The 22,845-nt window shown below is 37.0% G+C and overlaps 1 protein-coding gene across 1 annotated transcript in view; it reads left to right on the forward strand.

The window, feature by feature from the left end:
- The window catches only part of LRP2 (LDL receptor related protein 2), a gene marked incomplete at both ends in the record, with an annotated part of 116,877 nt that overhangs the window by 85,150 nt on the left and 8,882 nt on the right, over positions 1 to 22,845 (forward strand). Inside the window, 19 exons of the mRNA XM_082285402.1 lie at positions 1,221 to 1,444; positions 1,854 to 2,031; positions 2,962 to 3,158; positions 4,730 to 4,975; positions 5,645 to 5,773; positions 5,929 to 6,048; positions 6,626 to 6,742; positions 7,026 to 7,142; positions 7,991 to 8,128; positions 8,842 to 8,964; positions 10,717 to 10,845; positions 13,340 to 13,471; positions 14,800 to 14,931; positions 16,557 to 16,700; positions 17,487 to 17,652; positions 19,644 to 19,772; positions 20,417 to 20,637; positions 21,075 to 21,254; positions 21,762 to 21,881. Coding sequence (XP_082141528.1) covers positions 1,221 to 1,444; positions 1,854 to 2,031; positions 2,962 to 3,158; positions 4,730 to 4,975; positions 5,645 to 5,773; positions 5,929 to 6,048; positions 6,626 to 6,742; positions 7,026 to 7,142; positions 7,991 to 8,128; positions 8,842 to 8,964; positions 10,717 to 10,845; positions 13,340 to 13,471; positions 14,800 to 14,931; positions 16,557 to 16,700; positions 17,487 to 17,652; positions 19,644 to 19,772; positions 20,417 to 20,637; positions 21,075 to 21,254; positions 21,762 to 21,881 — 2,942 coding nt within the window. The remainder of the gene's footprint in view (positions 1 to 1,220; positions 1,445 to 1,853; positions 2,032 to 2,961; positions 3,159 to 4,729; positions 4,976 to 5,644; positions 5,774 to 5,928; positions 6,049 to 6,625; positions 6,743 to 7,025; positions 7,143 to 7,990; positions 8,129 to 8,841; positions 8,965 to 10,716; positions 10,846 to 13,339; positions 13,472 to 14,799; positions 14,932 to 16,556; positions 16,701 to 17,486; positions 17,653 to 19,643; positions 19,773 to 20,416; positions 20,638 to 21,074; positions 21,255 to 21,761; positions 21,882 to 22,845) is intronic.

Consider the following 22,845-nt stretch of genomic DNA (forward strand, 5'->3'; position numbering starts at 1 on the left):
AGAATTTATGGGTGCATAAATAATACATATTTCTGCCCACTGACTCTATAGAAAACGAGTCAAAATGTCTGGAGTAGTAGATGATATGGATCATTAGATTACACAATAACTGAGTTTCACATTCTAGGTTCCACTGAAAGTTGTCCAAAAGTTACAGTGAAAAGGTTCACACTCTGTACTAAAATATACAACTTCTCTATATCTAGTTATACAACTTGAACCAAAGCAATATTGACTATAAAATCCCTATTTTTTGATCCTCTTGTTTCTGCTTATAGATAAGAATTGAGCTGTAACTAAACTAGTTATGTGCTAATAAGTTGTATACATACCATTAGAAGATGTCTGAGTGTCCATAAGTATGATACGGAATTTCCTGTTGGCAAATGGGATTATTTTGTCAACTAAGAAAAATCTATTTATTGCTTCTAGTGCTAGAAAATTTCCACCTAAATAGCAGTAAAAAGGATAGTACTCTATTTCAGTGATTTTGAAATACATGATACTGAAATACTTTGAAAGCAAAAATTTGTATTTATGTTAGTGTTCATATTTGTATTCATATTTACATCCACATTTATATTTGTATTTGTATTTGCTTCTATTCTTCTCTACATTAATTCTTCTGCCAGCCTTTTCTATGATAAAGTGTTAAAAATGTCTTTTAAAAAATTTGTATTAATTATATGTAAGTTTCTTCTCTCTTGTATTTCATAATTTCCCCATATAGCAAGGTAATAGTAGAAATGTGAAATCTTGTCAAAGATAGCTCACCAGAGGAATCTCTAAATCAGAAAGACATGTAAAATTTAGGAATATAGGAAGCCTATTATTGTCTTAAGTGTTCTGTTATTAGCAGTCTGAATCATCTAGGCAAGCTAGACTCTTTTGTGACAAAAATAACTTGCTGTTAAGGCAAAAAATGTGCAGAATTTTCATTGTTCTAGCTAATGTGCTTCTGTGGGAAGACTATACATTTCAGTGGATGTTACTCTATTCCATTTATTTCCCTGAAATAGCCTGTTTTACTTTCCTCCATATACTAAAATGAATTTGCTGAGAATGGTGATCTGTCTTTAGGGCATAACGAAGCCTCAGTTCTACATTGCATGTTTCTGGTCACCAATAATGAAGTGCCATAAGCATACATAATATGTGAAAAGATGAAAAGAAGTTTTAGCATTTATCTGAATGTTTTGCACAAATTTTTCTTTGTGGAGGTACTCTGACCTGGATGGACATCATCGTCACACAGTATATGATGGGACTCTACCTCATCCATTTGCAATAACAATTTTTGAAGACACAATATATTGGACTGACTGGAACACAAGGACAGTTGAAAAAGGAAATAAATATGATGGATCAGAAAGGACTGTTCTTGTGAATACCACACACAGACCATTTGACATCCATGTTTACCATCCATACAGACAACCATTTGGTGAGGAAACAGAATTAGATTTGCGTTTAGAGGGTCAGCTGTTATGTGGGGACTAGTTGCAAAGTGTCATGAATGCACTCAGCTTTTGCCTTTGCCGAGGGGAATAAAATGCACAGAGTAAATGTAGGCATCTACTTTACATTTATAAATTGCCCTTTCTTTGAAAAGTAATGACTGGTAATGCATAATTTTAAATTAGCTTCTAAAACATCATGGCTTAATAGCATACATTTTGTGTATATGAAATCACATATATTTTCCTCATGAAATGCCTACTTACCTAGGTTTTGTTTTTCAACATCTAATATTTAAGGTTTCAAAGCAGTACTAGAGGAATCTATTGTAGATTGAAACCTTTGTGTTCTGGAATTTATAAAGTATGGTATTATTTATTCTTCTGTTTTACCAGTTAATAATCCTTGTGGCACCAATAATGGTGGTTGTTCCCATCTTTGCCTAATAAAAGCTGGTGGTCAGGGGTTTTCCTGTGAATGTCCTGATAACTTCATGGTCATACAGTTTGGCAATACAGCCCACTGCCTTCCAATGTGCTCTAGCACCCAGTTTCTCTGTGCAGACACTGAGAGGTAAGTCCACTGCTCACCATTGCTTTTTCACCATGTGTTTTTAAGGATATATTTTACAGTTTAGTTTGTTTAAAGGGGCATGAAATTAGGAATTCATTCTGCTCTCACTATGAGTTTGTGACCTGCTTGCAAAGAGAAAACCAGGAAAAATAGGAAGACAGGCTTCCATTTTGGAAAAGTACTTCTAGACTGGTTGCTTAAGTAGTACTTTTTTTCTTTATGTTATATGGCATTGCTAATGTAGCAAAGTTTGGGTTGTTAGAAACATGAACCTACAGAAACTGTTTCTTGTTGAATTCTCAGACCTGGAACCTTCTCTTATTTTTAAACATCTTTTACAATGTATCTGTTTCTGCCAAATATGTGCTGTCTGCCCGTGGCCCAGGAAAGGCCTTTAGCTGATGCGAGGGCACATTTATAACCCCTATTACTGAGACAGCAGTGGAGGGAGAGGAATGGTGATGTAAGAGTTCTTCTACTGATGTATCACTCTGGAGCCTATGAGGCGGGTGTGCTTATTGGGTTGCCTTTTGAAGCAGTGTTATAACAACAATCCCTAGTGAAATTATTGTGCTAAAGTTTGGGTGAACTATTGAAATGTTACCTCATTAAAAAGCCAGTTGGAGATTGATCTAAAAAACATGAGAGAGGATTACCACAAATAAACATAAAAATGAAATAGTTATTATTTTCTGTGAACTTCCTTCTAGAGGTCCACCAATATCATCTGTTTATCATCTGTTTCTGGTGACAGTATTCTGGCATATTTTGTTAGCATTTGACATATGAAATAGAAGACATAAAATTCAAGATGTTTTGGGTGTTTCAAGAATAACACTAAGACATGACTGTCTTTTGTGCTGTAAAAGGATGGTTGTACATCTGTAAAGCCATATCCTCAACACAGAACGCCCCGTTTTCTCTTTGTAGGTGTATTCCCATCTGGTGGAAATGTGACGGACAGAGGGACTGTCGAGATGGCTCCGATGAGCCCCCAACCTGTCCGCAGCGGTACTGTCCTGTGGGGCAGTTCCAGTGTAATGATGGGAACTGCACAAGTTCACATTTCTTGTGCAATACCCAGCCAGATTGCCATGACAGATCAGACGAAGATCCTGTACTTTGTGGTATGTTCCAACAAATAAATTAAAGTATTTTGCCAGTACAAAACATGTAATCAACATACAAATTTCATAATCAATATCTCTTTTTCAAAGATGAAAAGGTGAGATAGACAGATGCAGTCTTGCACCTGCTGGAGCACTTCACCTCAGTGCAAGCAGGGTAAAGGAGAGCAAAAATGTATTATATCAAAACATAAACAGTTTCTGTACCTTTGAGACAGATTTGCACTGAGATAAATTACCATCTGAGGTATAAAATATTAGAAACAGGACTCACTTTGTTTTGCTCTGAGTAAAGCCATGGTGATTTTGAAAAATCTAAGGCTTCCTAATGCCCAGGTCAGTCTAAGTGGTGGGCTAATTTTCCCTCTATTCTACTTTGCATGATGGGACAAAATTATTACATCCTCTGCATTGCACAAAATCCAATTCATGTGGGAAGATTTTTTTTGGAGAGCTGTATGTGAAAGCAGTCTTATAGAAATGCAGCATTATTATGCGTTTGGAACAATGTTATCTCCTTTAAAACCTATGCTATTCCACATACTTATGCCTAATTTAAAAAAGCATATCCTTAGTTCTCTTTTTGTAAATAACATAGTTCTAGCAGTTGCAAGCTTAGTAATATAAAGCGAAGGGGAAAGCAGTGTAGTTACATAAGTGATAGTTTCATTGCCTTCCATTCCAAAGTGTTTCTAACAGTGACAGAATTAAATGAAATGTTAATTTTAGCTGAGTTTCAAATAGCTAAGATCTTAAGTGTGCCACAGGGGAATTTAAAAAGAGGAAATACAGCAGCTGTGTAATGCGCTGATTTTAACATACTGGGTACAATAAAAATCAGTCTAGGTCTATGTAATTCCTTTTACTCGTTATCTCGTGCATGGGAACAGAATCCTTTGGTCTGGGACATGTATGGAAATTATGATACACTGTTTTCTCTTGAACAGTTTGGCAGTGTATGTAAAAGAAAGTAGTAGAGTGGGGTATGGTGAGACACAGAAATTCTGGAAGTAGAGATAAGTGTTGATTCCTGTTTTCAGAGCTACCCCAATTTGCCAGCACTGCTGATACCAGCTTTTTGTGCTTTCCCCTTTCGGAATAGAGGGTATATATTTGTAGGTTGTGCAGCTAATACTAGCATAGTCTTCTGCTATGTCTTCTGTCATGTTCATTTATAGAGAAACAGGCCCATCAGGCAATACACACCTAAGCTGATAGCATGGCCAAAGTGCCACTTAGCTCCTCTGTGGAGTGACTGGGAGACCCTGCCTCAATCATGTTGAATGCTGGGTTTACTTCCCTCTGCTTTAGGAGAAGGTAGTGTATGTCTTGCTCCTAGAAAAACGTAGAGCCTTAGTGAGCTTGTCTGAAGATGCCTGGGGAAAATATGACATGGGATGTTAGAAATGTGTACCTTAACTGCTTTAACTGTGCGAGTATATGTGATGTTTTAAATTTTTTGTGGCTTTGTTTTTAACTGTTGGTGTAAACATAAGGACTCAATTGATATAACAGCAGCAGATCATTTCTGTAAGTTTCAATATCCTAATAGCTAATCTGTATTCTTTCAGCTAATCATCAGTGTGAAACTCATCAGTGGCAGTGTGCCAATAAACGATGTATCCCAGAAGCCTGGCAGTGTGATAGAGAGGATGACTGTGGTGATAATTCGGATGAAGATAGCGCTCACTGTGCCAGTAGAACCTGTCCCCCAGGCCAATTTAAATGTGACAATGGCCGCTGCATTCCACAGTCCTGGAAGTGTGATGTGGATGATGATTGTGGTGATAACTCTGATGAGCCATTCCACGAATGCAGTAAGCATACAGCTGTAGTAAGATGCCTATATTAGAGTGCACCAAAAGCAGAGTGAACCACAGTACTTAATTTGCCTGAGATTGAAAGTTTATTGGAAAGGGGTATTTTCTGCAAGCTAATTACATTTGTGTAGTAAAGAGCATTAGAAAACATAGGGACTATGTGATAATTTACTACCTCCTTATTTTTGAAGGGGAGAAGGCTTATTTTTGCTGGCCAGATTGTCAGAAACTGGCAGCATCTCGCTCTGACTTTCTTGATGCTAGGATTTTCCTATATGCTTTAGCATGTCTTTCTGAACCAATGGGTGTCTTGAAGAACTTGTGACCAAGATTTGCCATCTGAGGACAAGCTGCCTCCTCTGGTTCCCAGGTTTGGAGCTATTGCCAGTGTTACCAGCTCTAAATAGTTTGGTGAAAAACACAATGAGTGTGATTTGAACCTCTGATGGGTTTATAGTATATGCAGAATACAAGCAGCATAGATTGAAAAGATAGTTAAATCAGATACATTTGATACTTTCTCTTTTACAACACTGAAGTTAGCAGATAAATTTTTTTAGTTGAAATAATTGAACGTAAGTTATAAAAGGTTAGGAGAGGCAGAATAGCAAGGAGGACAGTTAATGGCTAATTAACACAACTAATTTTGACAACTGCCTCTTTCAGTGGGACCTGCTTATCGATGTGACAATCACACACAGTTCAGCTGTAGAACCAACTACCGTTGCATACCATTGTGGGCAGTATGCAATGGGAATGATGACTGTAGAGACAACAGTGATGAACAAGGCTGTGGTAAGTTTGGAGGAGGTCATTTCAGCATGACTGTGCCTAAAATATTTCTCCAATTTGCAAACACACAGATTTTCTGAAAGCCTTCAGTAATAATGTACCTGGGCAAAGACTATGCTAATGTGTGCTGTTTTGTTGGCAAACTGTCTACACTGCAGAGGAGATGACTTGCAGTCCTTTTGGAGATTTCCGTTGTGACAATCATCGATGCATCCCGCTGCGCTGGAAGTGTGATGGAGATGATGACTGTGGTGATAACTCTGATGAGCACAACTGCAGTGAGTTCTTGTTTTGTCTGTAATGATATAGTCCCACTTATGACTTAAATATCCTTCTATTTCTTATGAGAACAAGGCAGACAGCTCTCAAATGCAACCATACTTTGCTTTATACAGTCTGTATTTTATTTGCTGAAATACCGCACTGATGTCGCAAGGATGCATTCTGGTTACATAAAACCACTGATCAATCCCGTCATCACAATAACACAAATTCCTGTTTTCCACTAAGAAGTGACATTTGAATTTTGTCCTGTGTGCAAATGTAGTATTATCTAGTTTCTTAAACAATAATAGTGGATCTTTATTTTCTGATTTGAGTTAAAAGCTTCTGTATAATTCTGTGTTGAAACAAAGTCTGCAATGATTTTCCTTTTTTCTATATCAAGAGGGACATAGAATGTCTATCATGTTTAAAGAGTACTTGGGGGGAATGATGCTTTAACATCATTTAATTTTAAAGATTTTACCTCATTATCTGCTCACATTAGTTTTGTCTGGTTCAATGAGACAGGTGTGGATGTTTAACTCTACATCTGGGGAACTTTTCATATTTGTACATTCATTTTAAACAAAGGTCCTCGTGAGTGCACAGAAAGTGAATACCGTTGTGACAATCTGCGTTGCATTCCTTCACGATGGATCTGCGATCACGATGACGACTGTGAAGACAATTCAGATGAACGTGACTGTGGTGTGTATTATCTGAATGCTAACTCTTACATGTTCTCGCTGTTGTTTCTAATGTGATAAATTATTCTGCAAAATGATCTTTTATGAAGATCTTTAAAGATCTTACTATCTTTAAAGAAGTAATGTTCACCCTGTCACTATAGTCATTCCACCAGAAGTAGAAAATACCACAGTTTTAATAGTCTGGGATTTTCCAACATTTTTTAGAAGATTGTTCTCTAAAAGTAAGTAGTTTATCTATTTTTGAACAAAAAGGCATTTCAGTTACTTCTGAATCTTTTCAGAGTTGAGGACCTGCCACCCAGGTTATTTCCAGTGTGATAGTGGACACTGTGTTGCAGAGCGCTTCAGATGTGATGGAAATGCAGACTGCCTTGATTTCTCTGATGAAGCAACTTGTCGTGAGTTTCAAGCTTTGCAATTGGTGCTCATTGTGGTCACTTTCGGAAAGATTTGCACTTTTCCCTATTTTTAAGTGAGATGACTCCTTAGAGATATAGAATTTTGCAACACGCAGTGATATCAGAAAAAATTCAGGATAAGCATAATATTTTCAATCAGCTTTTTAATATAACAATGGGTTGCCATCTCTTACACTGATTGTAAATACATTCTGAATGGTAGGAAATGAATGTGTTTACCAAGTCCAGGAGAAGATACACATGAAATGTACATCACAGCAGTTGTCTTTTAGAACCTGAATTATACAACATTTGGGTGTTCTTAAATGGAGGAGAAAGTGTATGAGAAGCCATTGAAAGGGCAAGGGTGTGGTTTATTTATATAGGGTGGTAGAATAATATTTTTGGTTTTTCTTTGATTTAGTTCAGTTCCTTTCACAGCTTTTACAGAATATGAGTGGGGTTTTTTTTCTATATCAACATAAGTACTTTTGGAATTAGATATCTTACGTGCTTCTTCAATCATTCACTTTTGGTGACAGTGTGGTTAATTATCTTTATTATTGAACTAGATTCATCAATAACAAATTCAAGTAGCATTTTCTAAATTAATTTCTTTATTTTCAAAGCTTGTTTAACTTATGTTGTTCCACTATTTTCATTTAAACCTGAATTAATTACATTGTAGCTGCCAAGAAGTCCTCAGTCCTTGCAGCACCTCATATAGTATCTCCTATTATGGAGAGAAGTGTTTTTAAAAATAGTGTGGGGTTGGGCTGAATATTTTTCATGAGAACATAAAATTTTTGTTGTAAATGAAAATGTCTTAATAATTTTCTTTTCTTCAGCTACACGGTATCCTAATGGTACATACTGTCCACCCATGCTGTTTGAGTGCAAAAACCATGTCTGTATTCAGCCATACTGGAAATGTGATGGTGATAATGACTGTGGAGATGACTCTGATGAAGAGCTTCACCTTTGCTGTAAGAGAGAGGAATTATACTGAAATGAACAGTATGCTTAATCTCTACGTATGCTAGATCAATTAGAAAACAAACTGTAATTATTCGGGATGAGTGCTAAGAATTTTGCTTTATATGCAAGTTCACTTCATTCTCTGACAATGTTTCTCACTGCTTTGCAGCTGATTGTATACATGGTTACAAAAGTAGGGAGAAGCATATCAGAGAGAGAAGGACACTATTTCATGTTTTCAAGTTGGTTACCTAAAATAAGAATGTCAGTTTGAAATTAAAGATCAGATAACATATATCGTCAAAGGTGCTGAACTTTCAAAGCAATTAATGTTGTCAGGACATCCTTGTGAATATGGCTGAGAAGCTCTAATAGTTAGGTGTTGGAGGTACTACTTAAACTGGTTTTGTTATGCAGTTAAATAGCATGTTTGATTTCCAGTCAATTTACTTCATAAACAAACCTAGAAACCTCAGTGTTATATGTAGTTAGAGAAATTGCCTTTGGCTAAAATGAGGAACTGTCTTCTGATAAAAAAAATTTGTAATGTCATAACATATAATCACCAAAATGTGCAGAAAATATTTTTTTGTGTCTGAATGCCTCCTCATCTTTTGAGGTATACAAAACATATAAATGTTTCAAGATAAAGTGATATGAATAATTTTCAATCCAATGGCCTGAAGTATCAGTGTGACTGATTTGACCTCTGTGCTTTCAGTGGATATTGCCTGTGACTCTCCATTCCGTTTCCGATGTGAAAACAATCGCTGTATATACAGTCACGAGCTATGCAACCAGGAGGATGACTGTGGAGATGGAAGTGACGAGAAAGAAGAACACTGTATGTTTACACAAAATTGAGCATCAAATTCAGTAATTTTGATGTGCTTAATATTTAATAATACCAAAGAGATCTCAAAGTTTACCATAAATTATGAAAAGAAGATCTCTCTATGAAATAATTTGAACTACGGTTATTGGTACTTGTTATGATCCAGTTTTAAGGTTCTTAGAAATGTCTCTGCCTGAATTAAGGTGCAAACAAGACCATATGCCAGTGACAATAGTAAGGGTTTTATTTGATGGTAAATATGAGAGAGAAAGAAAGAAGTAGAAAATGGGGGGGGAGGGAGAAAGAGTGACAGGGACAGAATAAGGAAAATATCACCACTCCATGGATCCCGAGATGTTCCATTGATCCTCTCCAGCTGGTCTTCTTGGTGGTAAAGACACCCCAGAAGGCAGAGAGTCCCATGGGTATATATGCTCAGGCTAGGTCGGCATGTCCTGGCATGTCCCCCTGGGGTGGGGTCAGTCTCTCACGGCAGACTCTGGGTCTGTTGCACCACGTGCAGCCCTGTGGGGCTGAGCCTCAAACGTGAAAGTCCCATGGATGTGCCCTGTGGGGCTGGGGGTTCCACAGCTGGGCCAGTTTGTGTAATCAGAGGATGGGTGTTTATTGCCTCTCACCAGAGGTTGCACCATGCACCCAAAACTCCCATGTCAGCTGGGGGGAGTCTGTGTAAACCTGGCTTCTGTCAGCTGTGCTCTTCCCCCCACCCCAAACTCAGCCGGGGATAGTTGCAGCTGGTGGCTTTGGCCGTTTGTGGATGCATACCTTTCCCCAGCCTGAGATGATTGAACAGTGCATTTCCCTTTATCTAATCAACAGTTTGACTTTCAGTTCAAAGTCCCACTCTTCAGGGAAGCTTCTTTGACTGTAGCTTCTTTATAATGAGCAAAACTTTATACCAATGTTTGAGGCATGAACTATTTTCAGTCTCTGACAGCACTATGTATTTATAGCTCTCTATGCAAGTAGCAAAATCAGCAAACATTTGTCTGAAAGTATAGAGTGTGATTTTCAAAACAATATTGTATTTTATTATATGCACCAGCTACATTTTTTCATTTTATTATGAACCCCACTTAAAAGGAGGAAGAAGAAAGAATTCGGCTGTATTGTAAAACTGGGATGGGATGGCTAGCCAGGACTTTTAAAATACAGAGATAGATATTTCCTGAAGTTGTGGCACTGTTAAGCACATATTAACAATCTTGATATTTAGGCCCTGACCCTGAGGAAGCTCTGTTAATATTCAATATGTTTTTGCTCTCTGATATCTTAAGTAGTTCTCACTGACTGTGTTGTATATTTTCAAGTATAATAATACTTTTGGTTGCTTGATAATATTATTTGCTGGCTTTATTGTACAACATTTTTAAAGTTAATAGTTTACTAATATCTCCATAATTTCTTGAAGTCTGCAGTAGATGTATGAAGTGTATCATTAAAGGATATTAATAAGCTTGCACTATTAAAAAGAAAGTTCAATCAACTATTAATAGGAAGAATTTTCCTTTTGTCTTTTCAATAAAATAGCAGGATGTCTTTCAGTTCATGGAGATGTGATTAGAAGTCAGGATGTTACATCCTGGTTGTGGTTTTAACTTTATATAGACTTCCAAAGTACTCTTGTTATTGTTTTACCAGATGGCATCAGCTTCCTCATTAGCAATGGGGAATAGTGCTGTCTATTGGTACTTTGTAGTTTAAACTGTGACAGAGGAATGTTTCTCTTCTTCATTGTAGGTAGAGAGCCAACACCAAGACCTTGTAAAACAGAAGAATTCAAGTGCAGTAATGGAAATTGCATTCCCCTACATTATGTCTGTGACAATTACGATGACTGTGGAGACCATTTTGATGAAATGGGCTGCAGTAAGTAATAATATCAATAAAATACAAAATTACAATGCTGTTGAAATAGAATTTTCTGAAACTAAAAACAATGCATGTTTTTTCTTGAATAGCATACTAAGGATTATTGTTTTTTGATTAGCATGTGTGAATTATTTTATTGTTTTTTACTAAGCCTGTTCTAGGATTATCCAATTAGTGATGACAATATTTTCTGTTTTCATTCTTTCATTATTTTCATTCATTTTATTTTCTCTTCTGTTTTCATTCTTCTGTACATGTCTTTCAAGAACATGTAGATGAGGTATTTAGAGACATGGCTTAGTGGGTCTTGGCAGTGGTTAGGTTTATAGTACAACCTGATGATCTTAAAGATCTTTTTCAACTTGAATGATTCCATGATTCTATGAAATTCAGTGCTCTGAACACAGTCTTTTTTAGGCTTAGAGTATTTATGCATCACAAAAAAAAGTAGGTTTGACCTTTGTTTTGATCTTGTTTTGAAATGGGTTGCATTACAGAGGCAAGAACATCCATTTATTTCAACCATAGTTGCAATAGACCAACCCTATGGCGTTATTCACAGGCAGACTCTGAATTGATATACATTGCTCTAGCCCTGTTAAAAATAAAAGTATATTGAGATGCTTCTATTTTCCTTTTTATGGACATGACCACAGAATTCTTTAAGGACCACCAGTCCTTTGCTTGAATCCTCTGTACAGCTTTTATTAACTATTTATTATAAATTTACTAGCATCCATTTAAATACAAAAGTTTTGACTTAAACTTTGAGATGAGAGGGTATTCCACGGAATCTCAAAAAGAAAAAAAAAATCCTAACTGTTTATGTCAATATATAGGCAGCTGCAGAGTGGTAATATGAGCATAAACTTGTAATTTCAATTTGTCAGGCTGTGATGGCTTCAAGTGAAAGTGTGACAAATGCTACACTGGTAATTTGCAATCCAGCAGACTTGCAAAATACAAATAACATGGAAGCCTATAGTGCAGTCCATTTTGAAGCAGCTGATTTCTCTGTTTTAATTACCTTCCCGATGGTCTTTAGGTAATACAGCTTAATGCAATGACTTGATGAAAATATAGAAGTATAAAAAGGCTATGAAATTGTGAAACAGACATGTTCTGATGTCTGCGTTCTGCTCTTTGGGGATAAATGTGAATACAGATCAGATGGTAACATTTGGAGCCTTCCCAACATCAAATACCCGCTATAATGAAAATAGAATATTTGTGTGTGTGTGTGTGTGTGTGTACAATGAATTTATGCTTCTTACATGTATGCTAAATTGAGCTGTTTAAACTTAATTTAATCAGCACTGGAATGTCTATGTAAAAAGGAGATAATCAGCTTAATGTAAAGTTCTTGTTATACATCTGTATCTTTTCCTCACGAACTGCCAATAATCATATTATTTATCTTTTCTGCTTATATAACACATTTGAGTTTGTACTCAAGTATTTTGTGCATATATGGAGTATGTCAGAACCAATATAATTCTATATGTACTTTCAGAGGAGTATAATTTTCGTGATCTGTTAGAGACTGACTATTATCCCTGGCTTGGCTTTTCCATTATAGGAATGTTTTAAAGGGCAGTGCATTCTGTGCAATGACCTGTACTGACTTCAGTAGGCTTTAGATTAGGTTTGGCATGAACTACATGTCATCTTCTCTCTAGTTTCCAGATATTAATAATGTAGAGCCTGTGTTATGCATGATATTAATTGAGAATATTTCTTGTTCAGCTGATAAGAAAGCACTGGACAAGAAAGAGGTACGTTGGCAAAGTTAAGAGTTAGGGTCAAACCTCTTAAATTCTGCAGTTGCTGCAGATTGATGGTAATGTAGAATGTAATTTCTCTTAAGCAAGGTGAGCTTTTGTGGATACAAAAATGCTGTTAGCAAGGAATTTTCCTGCTTCTTCCAAGCCCGTGGGATACTTTTCTCTCTCATGAAGAGATTAGCAGAAGTTCTGTAAACCATGAACACCTGCGACCTTGTAGAACTTTGTTTATAGTACAGTAGGAAAATATTTTGACAATGGAGGTTTTAGGATTTTAGCCAATCACCCCAAGGGGTGGCTGATCCTTTGTCCAATTAGACTATGAAGAAAAAAGTCTAAGAAAGAGTTTGTAAAATAATTAAATGAATTAATCTTGCTGCACAATTCCTGCCTGTTGGATCTTCTCTCCTCCTCCCTACGGCTGCGGGACATGGTAATATCGACAGCGGAAATAAGCTTTAATGGTTATGGCTCTTATCCTGACCCTGTTCTCTTGTTTTCAGTTGACAACTCTCTTGGCCAGTGGTTATCATTGTCTTCTAATTTTTGTTGGAAAAAAAGGAAAGGAAACTAACTTTATCTACCTGAAAACTGTTTTCAATTGTATGACCAAATGACCAAATTTTTATGCCTCCCACTTATCACTTAGTTTTCTGGTTATAATTTTATCATTTGCTTTCTTTCATTTCCTTTTTTTTTTCCTTCAGATCCTGGAACAGAGCGAACTTGTGCAGAAAATATCTGTGAACATAACTGTACCAACCTGAATGAAGGAGGCTTTATCTGTTCCTGTAGGCCAGGGTACAAGGCCAGTGAAACTAACCGCAACTCCTGTGAAGGTATTTTTAATCTTGTAAATATCTTCTCACTGATAAGTGTTCAGTGACCTGTCACTTCATTCTAATGTGACAACTCATTTTCACGTTCTAACAGGATTTTTATACATTTAGCAGATGCTTCCTAAAAAGTTTTGCTGCTGAGCCGTGTTTTCTATCATGTATTCATCATTCAACAAAAAATTGTCTCCCCAGTTCAGACTTCTTTTAAGCTTTTGGTGGCTGTAGATATGTTTTTGCATATAGGTTTTGTCATATCTTTGCAATCTGAGGGATAGAAATTTGATGTTTTTTTTTTTTCTTATTGAAAACAAACTTACTGGAGATTATACTCTCCTTCTGTTCTGCTCCCAAACAGACCTACTGAAAAGGTGTGTTGTGCCATATTTTTGCCCTGGGTTTTATGCAGATAAAATGTGGTGAGGAGTCTACTCAAAGGCCATATTTGTGGTCATGCAGTATAATACCTTACCAGTTGCTATTTCAGTATGTTTAGATGAGAACATTTCTGCTTGTTTCTCCCAGCTCTTGTGGACAATTTGTGTAGTTTTGTTAAACATGATCCAAGGCCACCCCTCCCTTTCCTTCCTGCTGATACAGTTTCTGAGGACTATGTGTCTTTGCTTCAGCATTTCAAGACAACTTTGCTCTTGCATCTCATTTCAGTCATACCTTATCTTTTGTCTTTCCTTATTCATTTCACACAAAAATAAATCTGAAAATAAATTTGTTAAGCATGAATGCAGTAAGGCAGTTACTGGCAATCTGTATTTAAGACATGGTAACAAGTAGATGAGTGATGAAGAGTTCTGTTTGATAACAGATGCTGATTTTAAGGATTGCTTATCAGGTCACTGATTTTTAGAGTATGTGGGGAAGGCACAAACCTACCACTTCATGGAATAAAGATGACCAGCATAGAATCATCAAGGTTGGAAGAGGCCTTTAAGGATATCCAGTCCAACCGTCAACCCAGCACCACCACTGTAACCCCTAAACCACTAAACCATCACCCAGCACCAGATGCAGATGCCTCTGAAACACCTCCAGGGATGGTGACCACTGCCTCCCTGGGCAACCTTCTCCGATACCTGACCACCCTAAGAGTGAAAGGGTTTTTTTCTAATATCTAACCTGAATTTCCTCAGTCTCATCTTAAGACCATCTCCTCAGCTCCTCTCACTGCAGGCACCATAGAAGAGACTGGCTCCCACCTCAGTACAGCCTCCCTTGAGGGGGTTGTGGAGAGCAATGAGGTCAGCCTTGAGACTCCTAAAGACTAAACAAGAAAGAGATCAAGTTCTAGCAATATTTTCTCTTCTTGTGTCTAGATATCAATGAGTGTGAGATCTTTGGAACATGCACCCAGGACTGCAAGAATTCCAAAGGAAGCTATGAATGTTTGTGTGCAGATGGCTTCAGGTCTGTGGGTGATCAACAAGGCAAACAGTGTGCAGCTGATGGTATGTTAACTGATAGCAAGATTGATTGCCACATGTAAAGAGCAAGTGCAATATAGCAACTTATTGAATGTAATACTCTCTTTTATAAGAAGGGAATAATGAAAACCAAACCTTATTTTGTAAGATAATATTATCTGTGTATTCCACCTATTCTGTAACCAGGAATAAAAGTGCTCAGCTCTGCTTCCAATTGTAAACATTAGAAATAGTACCTTGATTTGGATGCCTGCCTTCGTTTCTCCTGAAATTTTCTGCAAACATAAACATGGTATCCTGTGGTTGTCATCAGAAGGAAATTAATGTTGCTGATTGCTGAAGTTTAGATTTTTTCAACAAAATAATGCACCAGAAAAAAGTTCATTAAACTAGCGTAAATCAAAGGCAGTTTGATGACAGGTTGCCATTCATTGTTCATGGACTGATGCACACAAACAGAAGGACTTTGGCCAGTGTTTCAGATCAGTCACTGACTTTTTATCATACCTCAGTGCAGTGACTACAGTGTGTGGCAGTCCTTGAATAGGTAGAGTTGATTCAGAAAAGAATAGTAATAGATCAGTAATAATAAAAGAAAAGAGGTGAAGAAAATAGAAAAAAGTGACAATGGAGCAGTGTTATATAAAAAACAAAAACAGTACTGTGTTTAGAAAAGTAGTTACACTTTAATAGCTGTAACAGATAAATGATAGAAATATGGTGTGCCTAGTCAAATAGTCGAACAGAATGCCTGTGACCAAACCTACACACTGCTGGAGGCTTTGAAACCTAAAAATTATTTGTAATATGGCATCTCCAGGTTACCAGTCCAGGGGCCTAGTTCAGCAAATATTTACTGCTGAGTGTTTGGCTGGAAATGCAAAAGGACGTTTACACCTCAGTTTCTGCCTGGCTGCCTCTTTGTGCATGTGTCAGAAATCCAGTTCTTTTGATACCCTTCTTCACAGGCTTTATTCAGGAAGCATCTAGACACACAAAGTGTTCAAGGCTAAGTGATAGAATATAATATAACTATAGCTGGTAACATAATGAAATTTGTTGTGCCTGAAGTTCTATTTCTATGTATGCCCAGAATTCTGCCATGCTTTATAGTACAATCTCACAGCCCTCATAAATGAGGGCCAAATGGGATGTTATTAGGCTAACCCAAAATTAAACTGTGGTCAGGAGAACATTCATCTGAATATGGAGATATTAGAATTTAAAAACAATAAGGTAGAACTTTGACATGTCATGGCTTAAGGGACTGGCAACTTATTTGTACTTTCAAAATTGCTAGCTGTACTTGGAGAGGGAAAGTGGAATTGTGTAGTGTGTAGTGGCATTTTGTTTTTGAGATGTGGTGATATGCCAACAATGTAATGTTTAAGCATTTTTAAGGAATTATCTCTGCACGAGATCTATGGTGAGAGCAATAATAATATCCTCAGTGGTAAGCATTTAAATTTTTATGAATTTTGCAAAACCATGAAGTTTGAATATTTCTGAAGCTTTAGAAGTGTCTCTACATTCCCTCTGCTTCTTGTACAGATACACCTTGTGAAAATCCCATTTAGTTTAGAAGTGATTTTCATCTGTTTTTTCTAAAATGAGAAAGACATGAAAGTAAATTCATTATTGTTTCCCAGGTAATCCTCCATTGTTACTGCTGCCAGATAATGTGCGGATTCGAAGGTACAATATCTCATCAGAACAATACTCCGACTATATCGATAATCAGGAGCGCATCCAAGCTCTGGATTATGACTGGGACCCTGAAGGGATAGGCCTGAGTGAGTATGCTAGTACTCAACCATGCAATGGTTGGTTTAAAAAGGTGCATTTCTGTATCATAGGTGTTTAATTTACACTGGAAAGCAAAATCAAATTAGATCAACTGGCCAGGTCTCAGTTGAATGTGCCCCTCCCCTCTACTCATTCTCCAGCATCAGTGTGGTTTCTTTTAATGCTTTAATTTAGTTTATCTAGATTTTGATCTGGTTTTCCTTTCATTTCAGTGTGAATTTAGCTGTAGAATTGTAGCTCTTTAGGATTATGCTGCAGTAGAGGACTGTTATTAATTAACCCTTTCCTTTTTCTTCTGCCTCTGCCAATTCCCAAACCTGGCACAAGTCTTGCGAGAACTAATCCTTATACTAAGCAGGAATAGCCAATAGATCCCTGTATTAACTTACATTTTTGCTTCTTCTTCAGGTTCCCTATTTTTGCCATTTCCACAGGCCACTTTCTTGGGCCATACTTGCTCCTTAGGGTTATAAGTGTCTAAATGACTCTTAAAGTCGTGTGTAAAGGTTTCAGACCTAAGATCCTCTACTCTTGAAAAATGTGATATATATTTCTTGATAATACAGCTCAAGATCACTTTAGATGTGTATCTTGCCTATGATGGATGACTTTAAAATTTACATACTAACACAATGTAATTTAGTTGAACAGACAACTTTTACCTTATTCACAGATAAATGCAGCTGGTAACTTCACACAAGAACCTCAGAAAGATTAGAATTTTCAACAAATATGTAATTAACTCGACATTTGTCATCTTTTTTTTTTTTAAGGTATTGTGTACTTCAGCATTCTGGGACAGGGTTCTGAGTTTGGAGCCATCAAACGTGCTTATCTCCCCACGTTTGACAGCAGTAGGAACAATCCAACAAAGGAAGTTGACTTGAATCTCAAATACATAGTTAAGCCCGATGGGTTAGCTGTTGACTGGGTTGGAAGGTAAGTACACTGAAAAGGTAGAAAAATGCTGTACCTTGAATGTGTCAAGTATTTGATCAGGCTGTGCAAAATCCACTTTTTTCTTCCTTATGAATTGTCTCTGAATATGTCTAGTCTGAAGGTAGTTCAGGACAATGTAGTCATCTGTCCTTGCCCAGACAGCAGGTTAATAGATAAAATGCATGAGGCTGACTGCATCACATATTCTCTGAGGAAGGTGGCATTACTCTGCAACTGGCAGATCAATTGTGCTTCAGTGAAGTGATAGATAATACATTAGCCTTCGTGTCAGATGGATTCTTCTTCAATGACTTAGGTAGGCTCCAGGGAACAAGCTTTCTTTGCTGTGGGAAGGAAAGCTCCCCAGTCCACAATGGAATTTTGTCTTTTATCTTTGCTCATTCCTTGCCAACCCTGTGCTATATGAGCAATTCCAAACCAGAAGTAGCTATGAAGTTTGATGAATAGATGTGTTTTCTCAGAAAATGGTTATATTTTTGTAATTGTATTTCACAGATTTTCTTCCCTTTTATTGGCTGTGGATTTTTTTAGCCTTAAACATGGTAATTTTTTTTTTACTTAATTATAGAAATCATGAGATCACACCTTATGTTTACTACCTTTGAGAAGAGCTGGGACAAAGCTGGGCCTGACTCTTGGGAGTTTGACTCTGATGTTTATGGTGTCATTTCATTTTGCAATATAACTGTTAAAGGATGTGGTGAACAGACATAGCTGTAATTCATTTAGTATAATGTTGAGAGGAACCTGATGTTTGTAGATGAACACTATGAAACGTAGTCAGAATTCTGTTTGAAGCTGAATGGACAGAGGTTATGGAGATTAGTCAAACTTCTGAATGCTGTTGCCAGATTTTGGATACAAAATCCTGAGAAAAAGTGAAAAAATTTATCTTTTCTTCCAGTAGTTTAGACATAGAGTCGTTTAGAGATAGGGTCTGGGCTAGCCCTTGGGTTATTTTGCTGTTTGCTTCATGAACTGGAGGCACCTAGAAAACAAAATATCTCTGATGGCAGAAGGGAGTGTCTGAATCTCTAGTCACAAATCCCTATGGTCATGAGAGCAAGCATCAAGGATATATATCATAAGCATTCTGGTGAGGCTTCAGCTTCATCTTGGTGAGCATCTTCAGCAGCACTCCAAACAGAGTGCTGCACTGATTTCATTACAATGTTGAAATGTATTTTAAAAAACCACATTTAATTACCTGCACATTATATAAAATGTTACACATGGTTTGAGACACTTAGTCTTGCTGCTCATCTACTAAATAGGAATTACAGTATTTTTTCACATTCCCAGCCCAATTAGGAGATAATTTATTCAATCAGAAGGCACTGCATAATTAGTGAGTGCATAATAATGAGTCTGTTTATTATCTAAAGTCAAAAAAATAATAAAGGCATGATGAAAAAGATAAACAAAATCCAAGGAAAACTGGAGTGAGTGCCCTATTTATTAGGACTAAAAGCATTTGCATCTGATGTGGCAACAATTTATTCGTTAGTATGTCTGTCAGAAGAAAAAAGTCTAGAGGGGAGCTGTGAACTAATAAGCTGTGTATCTCCAGAGCTGCTGCATAAATTACATGGTAAATCAATTTTTCTTCATAATGAACCTTATCATCTCCTGGAAAACATAGTCTTTAAAGATGCTTATTAGCCACCTCTGCGTCTTAAAATTAACAATGAAAGTTTTCAGTAGCCCTTCAATGAAGATTATTTGACAGGGACCAGAGGTAGCTGTAGAAACTTTTTTAGAGGAAAAAAACTAGTGAGCCAACAGATCACATTTTCTAAACTTGCCTATATTTAATGTCTGTATATTCTATACAAGTTCAGTAATCAATGCAGGTTCATTATATTCATTTTGTTCAAGTCTGATAGAGAGTTTCTTCTTATTTTTTTAAAATTCCTCTTCCAAGTGTAAACTATTCACTTTTGGAATGTTTTGTGTTTTATGTAATTCAGACATCTTTACTGGACTGATGCAGGGACTAACCGCATAGAGGTGGCAAAATTAGATGGACGGTATAGAAAATGGCTTATTTTTTCTCAACTGGATCAACCAGCAGCTATTGCTGTCAATCCAAAACGTGGGTGAGTACTTCAGGACTTACCAGAATTATTTCAAATGCTTTTCAAAACCAAAAAACCCCACAGTGGTAATTTTTTCAGGAAAGACTAAGGGAATGTTTTCCGTAACTTCCCTTTACTAACGTTGCAAAGTTTGTGAGCATGGGAAAGCATTTTAGGATTAGATTTAATGTGGATGCTTGTGTTGGTGACAAGGCCAGATGGTTCAAATAAAAATCTCTTTTCTACATTATTATGTGCCCACCAAATTTCTCTGTTACTACTGAAAGAGGGAAATAGATGGGAATGTCTCTTCACCAGCTCCAAGCAGGACAGTGATAGCCTCTTCCACAGGAAAAAGCAATGTAAATGCACTTGTACATTCAACAGCTGGGCTTGCTGCAACTTGGATTAAATGGTAAATCATCAGATACTGTGATATGTGCTTCCCTCAGTTGGAGTACAGCAGCATGGCTCCCTGAAGTGACCTGGATGCTACAGCTTTACTGTGACTGATGGATGTTCTTTTGGTATTTATTTTTTGTGCTTGTTCAATAGGTTGGTGAACAGCTTTATTTTTCCATTACTGACCTTTTCCATGAAACTCCAAAGGATAATCACAGTGACCAAGTTCTGAACCTTATCCATTTCTCATTCTGTCCTTTCAGGCTCATGTATTGGACTGACTGGGGAAGGCAGCCAAAGATTGAATGTGCCTGGATGGATGGACAACAAAGACAAACTCTGGTCTCCGAAGACCTTGGCTGGCCAACTGGTCTTTCTATTGATTATTTGAACAATGATAGGATCTATTGGAGTGATTCTAAAGAAAATATAATTGAATCCATGAGACCTGATGGAACAGATAGAACCATTGTACTACATGGAGGTAAGAACATATTATGCAATTAATAGTAACCAAGAGGTGTGCTAACAAGCACCTGGGCTTCACAAGTGGAGCTACATTTGGGAGCTTTTCAGACATTAAGTCTTGGTAGTGTTTTCTCCTTTATACAGTGATCAATGGCATACCAGGCTCAGCGATGCCTGTAACTGGACTCCCTGAGCGGAGTTTATGACCCAAATAGGGGACAATGTGGAAAATTGGATTCTTGCTTTTTTATGTATACTATTAATCGATATTAATCAGTGTGGGCACTGTGATATGAAGTCAGGCACCTTACATATTATATGAGGGCATAAATGTATGACTGCATATGTCTTAAAATGAAAGCAATAAATAATATATTTAAGCTGAAGAACAGCAGTTTTGTTACTTCTACTGGAGATTTGCTGGCTGATAGTCTCTTATTTGGTTCCTTTGAGAAGCAGGCAGTCCATACAGCCTTGATGTCTTTGAAGGCCATTTATATTGGATAGCTAAAGAACGAGGAGAAGTCTGGAAGAAGGATAAATTTGGAAGTGGAGAAAAAGTGAAAGTGCTTACTGTAAATCCGTGGCTTACCCAAGTGTGCATCTATCACCAGCACAGATACAATCAATCAGGTGGGTAATCAGGATCCCCGTGAGCCGTTTCTTGCTAAGAAATCGAAGTTGGTATTGATGTCTTCAAAGAGCTTAGTAACCTTTTGATAATGTGTCTATCAGTAAATGGTAGTATTAGTTTCTGAAGACCTAAAAATGAATTAGAGGCTGACAAGTGTTTTCTGCACACACAAAATGAAATCAACAGTGGAACACCACACACTGGTCTTTTGAGTCTCTAAGTTATGACCCTGTCCTTTCTCTTTTCCCCCTGCATCTTGAGGACAATCATAATATGTATTTATCCTGGCAAAGTGCTGATCATTTAATACTTCAAGAAGTTTGTTCATGGTGCTATGTGAGCTCTCAGTAGCCATTGTCGCTCCCTTAAGAATATAGAAAAGGCAGAGGGAAGGTTTTGGTATAAATGTGATGTGTTGACAAGATACACCACTGGCTATGGAATTGCCCTACCTTACCTCAGAAATACTGCTTCTTAAAATCTTCATCACTTTATCACTTTTTCAGTGCCTAATCCTTGTAAAGATGTCTGCAGCCACCTCTGTTTGCTGAGACCAGGAGGATACACGTGCTCATGTCCTCAAGGGACTCGGTTCCTAGAAGGCAGCAGTACGGAATGTGATGCAGGTAGAATAATTTGTCAAACTGGAAATAAAAGCAACAGAAGCTTTTCTTTAGGAATACAAATGCATTACTGAATTAGAAGTATGGAGGGATAAGCTAACTGATGTAATAGATATCGGTAGACTCAGAACATCTGGCTTTTATTCTCAGTCATCACTGATTTGTGGTCACCTTGTACATTTTCTTTAATCTCTTTGCATGTCATTTGTAAAATGGATATAGGTCTGTCACTCCAACTAGACTAGTGGTCACACTTTCTGATTTTTGTTTTGAAATTCCAAAATATTTTTTTTTTCAGAATGTGCTGATTTCAGAACTAAGAATTTCTGACATATTATTGTTAATAATTTTGTTTACAATTCTGTAAAAGCTCTTGCTTAATCAGTATCATAGAAACTTAAACCAAAACTTACAGAACTCAAGAGTGTGGACAGAGAGAACTTCTAGATAATTATCATACTCTGGAAAGCCTTTCAGGCACTAGAATTTCATGCTTGATTGTTGCATTGCAGCAAAACCCTCACAGTGCTTCCAGGAGGACAAATAAAATAGAACTGCTCAGCCTTTACTGAGAAGAATGAAAATACCACTGCAGGATTTCTATTTCTCTCTAGCCAAGAGTCTGCATTCTTAGCTTACAGTGGTGTGGGTGGTAGCTGTAGATGTCCTTGTGCTTGTCCTTGGAATATATCTTTAATGTATTACGATTTTTGACATTATGTCTGGCATCTTTCCTATGGTTAATCTTCTCTGAATTACATTATTTTTGCACTGAAAGGGAAAACGTCATAACTTTTTACACTGCCTTACCTCTAAGTTACATTTTCTTAATAATTATTAGTGATTATTCCTATTGCCACATGGTGTGAGCTGCAGAAAGAGCTGCTAGTAATATGTAATAGTCAGTGAATGTATACAATATTGTTTAAGTTAGGGATCAATCACAGTGTTGATTGCATTTGCTAAT

Source organism: Coloeus monedula, assembly GCF_965178545.1.
Source record: "Coloeus monedula genome assembly, chromosome: 7".
Lineage (NCBI taxonomy): Eukaryota > Metazoa > Chordata > Aves > Passeriformes > Corvidae > Coloeus > Coloeus monedula.